At 40.1% G+C, this 11,503-nt stretch overlaps 1 protein-coding gene across 1 annotated transcript in view; it reads left to right on the forward strand.

Annotated features, from left to right (window-relative positions):
• Window positions 1–11,282, forward strand: part of tmprss7 (transmembrane serine protease 7) — a 61,181-nt gene extending 49,899 nt beyond the window's left edge. The window contains exons 15-17 of the mRNA XM_059966019.1: window positions 2,860–3,128; window positions 7,924–8,060; window positions 11,094–11,282. Coding sequence (XP_059822002.1) covers window positions 2,860–3,128; window positions 7,924–8,060; window positions 11,094–11,282 — 595 coding nt within the window. The remainder of the gene's footprint in view (window positions 1–2,859; window positions 3,129–7,923; window positions 8,061–11,093) is intronic.
• The last annotated feature ends 221 nt before the right edge of the window (window positions 11,283–11,503 follow it).

Genomic DNA, 11,503 nt, shown 5'->3' on the forward strand with positions numbered 1-11,503 from the left:
GGTTCAAAAATGTAACGGATCTTGTGCTGACGATTGAAATTTAAGACAAAAGTTTGATACATTGTTACAAAAGCAGATTCTAAATTCTGTCCTGAATTTCAGGAAAATTGTTTACCTTCTCATGTGTGCCAGACTCCTGACTTTGCATATATGCAAATGAAGAGTCATTGTTGTGTCACAGAAGCCCTGCCATTTACACCAGAGATATTTTAGCTTTCTCATGTAAATAAAAGGTGTGAGTTATGCATATGAAACAAAAATCCAGGGAGTCCTTTCCACAATTGTCCACAAATAGCTTTACCCAGGGGTGCAGCAAAACCAGGATTCAGGCAAGGAAACTTTTTTGTTACTTGTATTTTACTACATGACACAAACTGATCTTTCAGGGTAAAGAACACTCACGTTTCTGGCATCAGTGTCGTTTTTCCCATATTCTACACATCATTGTGATACCTACTGAATTTGTTTAGGATCCCAGCCACCTTGCTTGAGCTCTTTGCAATTGTTTCCGTTAAAATACAGAAGCTCACGAGGCAAAACTTAGATTAAGATTCCATGTACCTGTTTCCACATAAAAGAACCTGAGCCTGGTTAATGTAGGGTCTACTCATATTTACTGCCGACGCTTCCAAACATTAAGGGCCATGAAGGATTGAAGTTGTAGTTGATTTAGTATTGTCACATGTACTGAAAAGATTTTGTTTGTATGCCGTCCAGACAGATTGGTCCATAAATAATTACATTGAGGTAGTTTAAAGATAAGTAGAATGCTGGAAGTAGAACATAGAATAGTAGAGCCCTGGGCAGACCATTCAGCTCATGATGTCATACTGATCTTGCTGAGCCTGTGAATCATCCGTATCCCCCTATTCCCTTTATCATCATGTGTCTAACCCTCTTCATCTCCCCCAAACTGCCTGATTCCAGTACTACCATGGTAACCTATTCCAGGCACCCATCTCCCCCTGCATAAAAAATAACTACCCCTCATGTTGCCTTCAAACTCCATTCCCAACCTTAAAAGCACATCCTCTGATGTTTTCTGTCCCATGGAAAAGATTCTGACTGTCTTCCCTTCTTGCCTCTCATCTCTCATAATTTCAAAATCCTTTATCAGGTCTCTCTTGAGCCTCCATTGCTCCAGGGAGAACAGCCAAAGATTGCCTAACATTTCCTTACACGTCATGCCCTCTAATCCAAACAGCATCCCAGTAAATCCTTCTGCACCCTCTCCAGTCCCTACATCTTGCTACAATGAGGCGACCAGAACTGCAATTAATACTCCAAGTGCAGTCTCACTAAATTTTATATAGCTGTAGAAACAAAGCCATGGTCAATTAATTGCAGTCTGGTGTAGGCCCTTTATATTCCAGAGATGAGTTCAGATCCAGGGAAACGGCATTCACTATCAGCCTGTTTGGGTAGTAGGTTGAAGTTGTCTGGGATGCTAGAGTCGGTGAGTGCAAAGACAGCATCTTGAAGCCATCATGGTGGTAGTCATTAATTTGGCACCAGCATGATACTGGTCTTAAAGCCATTGGGAAGTTCATATTGGAGTAGGAAGAGGTTAAAGATGTCTGAAAGTGCTCCTGCCAGATGATCCACACAGGATCTGAGAACATGGCTGGGACTCCATCCAGACCATTCACTTTCCATAGTTTCACTCTCTGTAAGACATTTGTACATGTACACCAGAGACTATCAGGGTGGGTGCTGTCATTTCACTGTCCTTCTGTAAGAACGTACTGAGCTGATCAGGAAGGGATGCATTGTTGTCAGTGATATTTCCCAACTTCATTTTGTAGACCGTTACAGCACGCAACCCTCGCCGCAGTCTGTGCTGGTCTGGGTCTCCAGCTTGGGCTGGTATCTCTGATGGCTTTCCAAAGGTTGTACTAAGACTTCCTACAAAGGTCAAGCTTGCCTGAGTTGAATACCTCAGGCCTAGACTTCAGTAGGGAACAAATCTCTTAGTTCATCCATGGTTCCCAATTGGGAAAGACCTGGATTGATTGACCTCTTTAGTATACAGTCTTCTGTACATTTACTGTGAAGTGTGTAATGCCAGTGACATACTGTAATTAGGCAATTGGCGAGGGCTGATAAGAAGATGTTAGATTTGGTGAAGCAGCCACTGTGCGAGTTGGACAGTATTCATCAAAAAAGAATTGATGATTTGGTGAAAAGTGTCAATTCTCTATCACTCATTTCACATTCCTGCTGAATCAATGAAATTTAATTCCATCCAAAATGAATATTTTCACATTTAAGCTTTTGAAATCTCCATGATGAATGTATAGCTGGCAATTTAATAAAAGTAAATTTAATTTAAAAGTAAAGTAAAAGTAAAGTAATACACTGTACCACCTCCCCCCCACCCCCCCATTTGTCCTTGGGTAACATTATTAATTATCCTCCATTATGAAAATGAACATTCAGGATTATACCAGGAAATTTAACTTTTAAATATGAAAATATGATAAATGTTGTAATTATGTAGCATTTTAATCCTATGGGCAAAAATTATACAAACAGCTTTGCACTTGTGTGACAATGCCTACTACTTTGGTTAAAATGCTTCTGGATATATTCAAAACATGAATATATATTCGTAAATATGAGATTTTTTTCTCCTTTATTCATACTCAGTGATCCAGAAATTAATAGGTAACATGCATTTTCAACAGCTCTTTTAAAATTGTGAAGTAATTATATGTAATTATATACGTCTATTCATAGTCTCAGGAATACTTACGCAAGTAAGGATTGTTATGTAGTGTGATGCAGTGAACAGTTGTCATACCACAAAGAAAAGAAGCAGTGCTGCTGAAAAAAAAGTGAATCTTTGCTTTTTGTAAGGATGTCCGATCCCAGACCATGGGTGGCTCATTTAGGAATGCATACTCAAGGAAATGCAGGGTTTAAGAGTGAGCTTAAACGGATCCTTGTCCATGAGTACTACAATGGCCGGAACTTTGACTATGATATTTCGCTGTTAAAACTGAAAACACCTTGGCCAGACAGACTAGCATCGACAATCCAACCAATCTGCGTCCCTTCACTGGCTCAAGTGGTACCAAACGGAGAGAGATGTTGGGTCACTGGCTGGGGACAAAAACAAGAAATGGGTAAGATTATTTACTGCATATGATACTTTTAGTAAAGGATTTAAATGAAGTATTATAGAAATATGTCATGCACTGCTTTATAATAGTTGAAAATATTTGTTCTTAAGTAAATGGCATTGACACTTCGTAGAGTTAGCAGTCCTTCAGTTACATGTACTTTGGGAAATGAAGGTGTAAGAAAATAACATGAGCCTAGAAGTGATTGCAATGTTAACATACAAAACTATATGTTTATTTCTAAACATTCCTGTCTACTGCTTTAATGGACCATCTAAGATATTTAAAGGGAAACTAGACAATATTTCATGAACATAAAATTAGTGGTTCAGTTTCATACCCCCCCCCCAGTTCATCAGCTTGAATTGTAGATGTAATATTACTATAACCAACTCTATTTCATAATTTCCTGTTCAATCTTGAAAAAATCCTGGTGTACATACCGAAAGGAGACAATAATCTACCTCAGAGTCAAAAAATACAGAATTCTCTAGTAAGGTATGATTGGAAATGGAAGTAGAAAAATCTAACTCCAACTGACCTTTTCCTGACCAAATGTTTGAAGCATGGTCTTGTCAAAACTGAATTCCCTATTTTCCCAGGGAGACAAACACAAGACCTTATTGGCACCCATCAAACTATATGAGACCACAAGGATGTCTGCATCATCCTGCCTGTCGAACTAACCTCTGCTTAATCTTCATCACCCATTGCCGTTGGCCTGCTGAGGGAAAGAGTTTGAAGATTAAGAGTACAAATTGATATAAAACTAACAGTATACCAGGTAGCAGTGTTTCCTGCCTTCCAGTAAGGTTATGAAACATAAACCTCCAATAACAGACACCCCAAAGCAATGGAGAGAAATCATATTGATATCTTTGCTAAATTCTCCTAATCTACCAGCAGGCTTAGCAAAACAACATCAGCATTCTCTGCCAGGGCCATGGCCTTTACAACCTAATTACATCAATAGATTCTAATGGGGACACCATGTTGTTTGAACACTTGAGACGCTATTTAAGACCACCATAACAAGAGATTACCAGGCAGGAAGAAGAAAAGAGATGAACATTCTCAAACTCTCCTTGGAAAAAATGGATCTTCACCAATTCATTGGAATTTCTGGCTATGATGTGTGTAAAATGGAGGGGAAAACAATCATTCGGACTGACATTCAGAAGGGTCTCGGCCTGAAATGTCGACAGTGCTTCTCCTTATAGATGCAGCCTGGCCTGCTGTGTTCCACCAGCATTTTGTCAGAATTTCAAGTTTATTCATTGAAGGTAAACAGACACCATCCAAATGCTCCATCTAAGGCACAGTTTTCAGGTTCCACATTGATCCCAATGGTCGCATCATAACTTAGAGAGCTAGCAAAGAAATAAATTACAAGTTGCTGGAAACACTCAGTAGGTCAGGCAGCATATCTGAAAAGATGAATAGTTCACATTTCAGGTTGAGAACCCTAAGTCAGAACCAGGAAAGAGAGGAAAAAAATATACTTAGTATTAAATTGCAGAGAAGCTGAGGGAAGGGATGGTAGGACAAAGGGACTATCTGTGATAGCATGAGGCCAGAGTTGCAGTGGAGATCACTTGTTGATATAGAAGTTTACAGGATGAAAAAGAAATGTGATTTGTATTTAAAAATATTGTCAGGTTAAACTTTGCTAATGGAAAGGGAAAAAAATATTACAGATAGGTGACCTATAGCAAATAAGGCCAGTTCTCATATAGGCAATAAAAGAGACTTTTATGAAGTTGGAGAATACAATATTCTAACTGGGAGGCTGCAACGTGCCCAGACAGAAGATACTGTTCCTCAAGCTTGCACCGGGACTCATTCTGACAGTGCAGGAAGCCACAAAGAGATCAGAGTTGGATTGTGATGGAAGGAAACACCATGAAGCTCTAGGCTGCCCGTGAACTGAACACAAGTAAGGCAGACACTCAGAGTGTTTTTGGTCATTCCAGTATAGAAGAGGCCTCATTGAGAACATGGAATGCTGTACACTGGATTGGAAAAGGTGCAATAATTCATTGTTTCGCCTGGAAAAACTATTTGGCACTGTGGGAAGGGAAGAGGTGAAATTCCATTTAGTGCATTTGCATGGAAAAACACCAGAGGATAATGCTTGGTGAGAATGAAAGAATGAGCTAGCAAGATGTGATGGGAGCAGTCCCTTAGAAAGGCTGAAAGTGAATGGGTAAGATGGTGGATTCTTGTTGGAGTTGACTGAAATTATGAAAGATGATCTGTGGAATGTCAAAATTGAAAACCAGGGGAACTCAATTCTTCCTCTGTCCCTGGGGAGGAGGGGAGTCAGAGGAGATGTGCAGAGTTTACAATGTGGTCCTCTACATTGGAGAGACGAAATGCATATAGGGTAATTATTTTGCACAGCACCTACATTCAGTCCACAGGAGCAACAGAAAGTTTTCCAATACCTGCCACTTTAATTCTCCTTCTCACTTCCACTTTGACCGATCTGTCTATAGCTGTCTGCGGTGTTATAATGTCCCAGCACAAACCTGTGGAGCAGCTTCCATTTGGGCACATAGTAACCTTTTGGACTCAGTACTGAATTCTCCAAGTTCTGATATTTCATTTTATTCTGTCTGCTTTTTTTTGTCAAAGTCAAAGTTAAGTTAATTTTCATATGCACATTCTATTTAAGCCCAGGGAGGTTATGCTGCAACTATACAGGGTACTGGTGAGGCCACACCTGGAGTACTGTGTGCAATTCTGGTCTCTGTACTTGGGGAAGGAAATACTGGCTTTGGAGGTGGTGCAGAGGAGGTTCACCAGGTTGATTCCAGAGATGAGGGGGTTAGACTATGAGGAGAGATTGAGTCACCTGGGACTGTACTTGCTGGAATTTAGGAGAATGAGAGGACATCTTAGAGAAACACAAAATTATGAAAGGGATAGATAAGATAGAGGCAGGAAAGTTGTTTCCTCTGGTAGATGAGACTAGAACTAGGGGATATAGGCTCAAAATTCAGGGGAGTAGATTTAGGATGGAGATGAGGAGGAACAGCTTTTCCCAGAAAGTGGTGAATCTGTAGAATTCTCTGCCCAATGAAGCAGTGGAGGCTACCTCAGTAAATATATTTAAGACAAGGTTGGATAGAGTTTTGCACAGTAGGGGAATTAAGGGTTATGGGGAAAAGGCAGGTTGGTGGAGATGCGTCTATGGTCAGATCAGTCATGATCTTATTGAATGGTGGAGCAGGCTTGATGGGCTAGATGGTCCACTCCTGCTCCTATTTCTTATGTTCTTATGGACAGGTGCAATGAAAAACATACCTGAAGCAGCACCTGAGGCACATAGTATCGTATAAACAGCATTCACAAGAAAAACATAAATTAGACACAATTTTTACAAGCAAATGCAATTAACCCATTTTAGTGCTGAGTGGTAAAAGTGGTCATGGGTTTGTTTTTACCCCTCAACATTAAGAAACTCTGACCTGCTGTTGTCGCTTCTTTGCAAATTTCTCTTTCCACAGATACTGCCTGACATGCTGAGTGCTTCCACTAATTTCAGTTTTTGTTTCTGGTATCTAGTTTCTGAATTTTTTGATTATTAAGTTGATGGGGAAGCAAGTTATCCTTGTTCCACAAGTTTCATCTACGAAGAGAAGATATTTTTGTTGTATTCAACACAATTAGTAATCAATATAATTAGTAAGAAAATAATAGAAACTACACCAGCAGGAATTACCTTCTGTTCTAATAGTGCATTGGATGTTTTAAATTTACCTGATAAGACAGACCAGGCCTTAACTGCCCTCTCCCAGCTGAGTTGAATTGCCAGCTATGTTCATTCTCCGGCTGCTCTGTGCAGCAACAATGGCTGGGTGCAAGGCACCAGTCAGCTTATTATAGATTTCTGAGCATGTGCGTTGCAACACATATATCAGGAGTGTGTTGGACTTCAGTTGCCAGTGCCCCTAACCTTGCTCTCCACCACTGGAGTCACCATTGAATACAAGGCTAGAAATAAGATCTACTGAACAGAAGCACTGGTTGCACTTCTCATCTGGCCCCTCAGTGTTATTTGAACCATAGGTGGCATGGAGCCACTCTCTAGAAAAGGGTTATCAACCTAAAGTTAAGTTCAGGGAAGTTGTTATTTTTCTTTATTTTACTTGACTTAAACACTTTCATTTGATCTCTAAAACTTAATACTGTTTATTTATTAGTCTTCATTAATTTTATAAATTACTTTAATCTTTCAATCAGACAGTGAGCTGTCTAAAAAGCCAATGAAGTTGAATGGGACACGGGCCTTGGGAATCTGTTGCTGTTAGCCCACTGGTTGTTCATGGACATTTCCACTTGTCAGGGCAGCTGTGGCATTGCCTGCAACAAATTTGGGACCAACAAAAGAAAATATGATCAAGGTATGGGTGGAGCATAAAGAGCAGGCTCCATCAAACTTAACTGTGGCAAGGATGCTCTTGTCTTTGAGAAAGCCTGAATCACAGGTAAAAATGCCACCTACAATCAAAGGGTGTGACCAATATCATAGACCCCAGTCTTACTCCAGACCATGGTATTTTAATTCTGTTCGGTACAAAACTTCCACGTCTATTTTTCAGATGATCTTTCTAATAAATATATGGGAACAAGTAATTTATTTTCTACCATTTCACTGTTTATATTATAGATATCTACTGATGGTGCAATGAATATACAGCAGTTATAACTAATCTTTATCAATTACCCTTGGATAAAATACTACTTTAAAATTCTACTGTACATTTTCCTTGTATTTTTTTTCTTACTGAAGATAACAGTGACCCTACCGTTCTTCAACAAGCAGAGGTTGAGATCATAAATCAGTCTCTCTGTCGTTCCACCTATGGACTTATCACCCCACGGATGCTGTGCGCAGGATTATTATCTGGCAAAAGAGACGCTTGTCGTGTAAGTTTAAAAGCAAGCTTCGAGTTAGAATTAACTGGTAAACAAGCAAGTAGAAAAGAATGGTTAGAAATACAGTATTGGATTGTGTACACGTTCTAAGCCAATGATTTAACTACAGAAATTTATTAATATTTAGTGATTTAATTCTTCATTACATATGTTCTCCATAAGTGCTTTGAGAAGCATTTCAAGGTTCAAAGTAAATGTATTATTAAAGAAAAGAAAGTGATTCCACAGGTTGTGGAAAAATCTCAATGATGAGGCAAATGAAGTTGAGTGAAGTTAATCCCTTTGGATCAAGAATCTGATGGTTGGGGTAATAACAGTTCCTGAACCTGGTGGTGTGAGTTCTAAGGCTCCTGTATCTTCTTCCTGATGGCAACAGTGAGAAGCGAGGATGATCTGGGTGGTGGGCGTCCTTGATGGTTGCTGCTCTCCTACGACAATGTTCCATGCAGATGTATTCAATGGTGGGGAGGGCTTTACCTGTGATGGACAGGGCCACATCCACCACTTTTTGTTGGATTTTCCGTTTAAAGGCATTGGTGTTTCCATACCAGGTTGTGACGCAGCCAGTCAGTATAAATTCCTGCACACATTTACAGAAGTTTGTCAAAGTTTTAGATGTCTCCATGGAGCATGTGGAGATCTTCCAACCACCAGGCATTCTTTCTTTCTTTCTTTCTTTCTTTTTTTTTTCTATGGGGCAGTTAGGGGGGAGGGGTTAAGGGGAGGGGGTATGGGTTATATACATTGTTTTTTCATACTTTGTAATCATTTAAAAATGCAATAAAAAATTATTAAAAAAAAAAAAAAAAAGTTTTAGATGTCATGTCAAATCTTTGCCAACTCCTAAGGAAATAGAGCTGCTGCTCTGCTTTCTTTGTACGTGCGATGCCCAGGATAGATCCTCAGAAATGAAAACACTGAGGAATTTAAAGTTGCTCTCCCCCTCTACCTCTGATCTTCAATGAGAACTGGCTCATGGACCTCTGGTTTCCTCCTCTTGAATTCAATAATCAGCTCCTTGGTTTGCTGACATTGAATGAAAGGTTGTTGTTATGACAGCACTCTGCCAGATTTTTAATCTTCCTCCTGTATGCTGATTCATCACCACCTTTGGTTCAGCCTAGGACAGTAGTGTCATCAGCAAACTTGAATATTTCATTGGAGCTGTGCTTAGCCACACAGTCACAAGTGTAAAGCGAGTAGAGCAGGGGGCTAAACACAGCCTTGTGATGCACTTGTGCTGATGGTGATTGTGGAGGAGATGTTGTTGCCAATCCAAACTAACAGAAGTCTGCAAGTGAAGAAATCGAGGATCCAATTGTGCAAGGACGCATTGAGGCCAAGGTCTTGAAGATTATTGATTAGTTTTGAGGGGATGATAATATTGAATGCCAAGCTGTGGTTGATTTTTTAAAAATGCGCATCTTTGTTGTCCAGATGTTCAGGGGTTGAGTGAAGAGCCAATGAGATGGCATCTACTGTGGACCTGTTTTTCTGGTATGCAATTTGGAATGGATCCAAGTTGCTTCACCGGCAGGAGTTGATGTGTTTCATCACCAACCTCTCAAAACATTTCATCCCTGCGGATGTAAGTGCTGCTGGACAACGGTTATTCAGGGAAGTTGCCATGCTCTTCTTGGGCACCGGTATAAGTGAAGACTGCTTAAAGAAAGTGGATACCTCAGTGCTGAGGTGAGAGGTTAAAGATCTCATATACACTCCAGCCAGTGGATCAACATGGACTTTTAGTACTTGGCCACGTACCTTGTCTGGGCTGGATGCTTTCCATAGGGTCACCCTCCTGAATGATACTCACACATTGGCCTCAGAGACTGAAGTCACAGGATTATTGGGACTGTGGAAGTCCTTGACGGTTCCTCCATGTTTTGATGTTCAAAGTGAGTGTAGAAGACATGTTAACAACAACATACACAAAATGCTGGTGGAACACAGCAGGCCAGGCAGCATCTATAAGGAGAAGCACTGTCCTTCGTCAGGACGAAGGGTCTCGGCCCGAAATGTCGACAGCGCTTCTCCCTATAGATGCTGCCTGGCCTGCTGTGTTCCACCAGCATTTTGTGTGTGTTGTTGTTTGAATTTCCAGCATCTGCAGATTTCCTCGTGTTTGCTCGATAGATGGCATGTTGCTTGATTTCACTTTAAAAGAGGTGATAGTATTCAAGCCCTGCCACAACAGTCGAACATCCTTCATTGATTCAAGTTTCGTCTGGAATTGCCACTTTGCCCGTGAGATGGCTTTCCCGAGATCGTACCCGAACCTCATGTAGCTTTCTCGGTCCTCAGACTTGAATGCTCTTGATATGGCCCTCAGCAGATAATGGATCTCACGGTTCATCTTGGGCTTCTGGTTGGGGAAGACTCTAAATGATTTTGTGGGGACACACTCGTATATGACTTTTTATTTTCCCAAACCAATCTTTCAGCTGATCAACTGATCAGACAGTCCTGGTGTTGCTGTTTTCTTGAGAGTATTTCACTGACATTGTGGTTTGATTCTAGGATATTTACACCATATGTAAGTTATTAAGAATATAGGTTATAGATAATATGCTAAGTGAAGAAGATAACAATGGCTTTCTGTGATACAGAAGCTAAAGTCTCCAGGAGAGACAGAATAAAAAATTGGCACTGAGCTGCGTAAAAGTATCTAGTTGATTGGATGGGAGCAAAAGATAATTGGAAATTGGTGGAAGAGGAAAGGTCAAAGACTTGCCTTAAAGTAAGACAGAAATAAGAGAAGCAAAATTCTTCAGACAAGTAATTCCAGAGTTTGAGGCCTTGAGTCCAGAAGGTATTGACTCTTCTCCCCTCTTCCCCTCTCTCTCTCTTCTCTCTCTCACTCAAGCTCACTATCTCTTCTCTGTTTTTCTATCCCCTTCCCTCACTCACTCTCTCTTTCTCACTCTCACGTATTGCATAACTAAAATATTGTTATAGTCATCAATAAATGCCTCCTAATACTTTGTAACAACCAGTATTTAAGGATATGTATTAATGTTGCAGGGTGACTCCGGAGGACCATTATCTTGTCAAGAAAGAGCTGGTGGAAGGTGGTTTCTCACTGGTATTGTCAGCTGGGGTCATGGATGTGGAAGACCCAATTTTCCAGGGGTCTATACAAGAGTATCAAAGTTTGCTACCTGGATCCAGCAACATGTCTCTGCTTTGCCAAAAACTGATGAGCTCGCATAGTTGTGTAGATGTCATTGTTTATAGTTCAAAATATTACTTATTTATCAATGTTGATAATAGAGTAAATATAACCATTTTTAATTATGCTATTTACACAAGAATACAATTTCCACAGTCACCTTATATTGTGGAAATTTTATGTATGTTTATTTATGATGAAAATGTAATATATTCTGTGATCGAGATTAAATTGCTACTGGCCTTATAAGATATTTTAATTG

This window comes from Hypanus sabinus, chromosome 4 (genome assembly GCF_030144855.1).
Source record: "Hypanus sabinus isolate sHypSab1 chromosome 4, sHypSab1.hap1, whole genome shotgun sequence".
In the NCBI taxonomy this organism is placed as follows: Eukaryota; Metazoa; Chordata; class Chondrichthyes; order Myliobatiformes; family Dasyatidae; genus Hypanus; species Hypanus sabinus.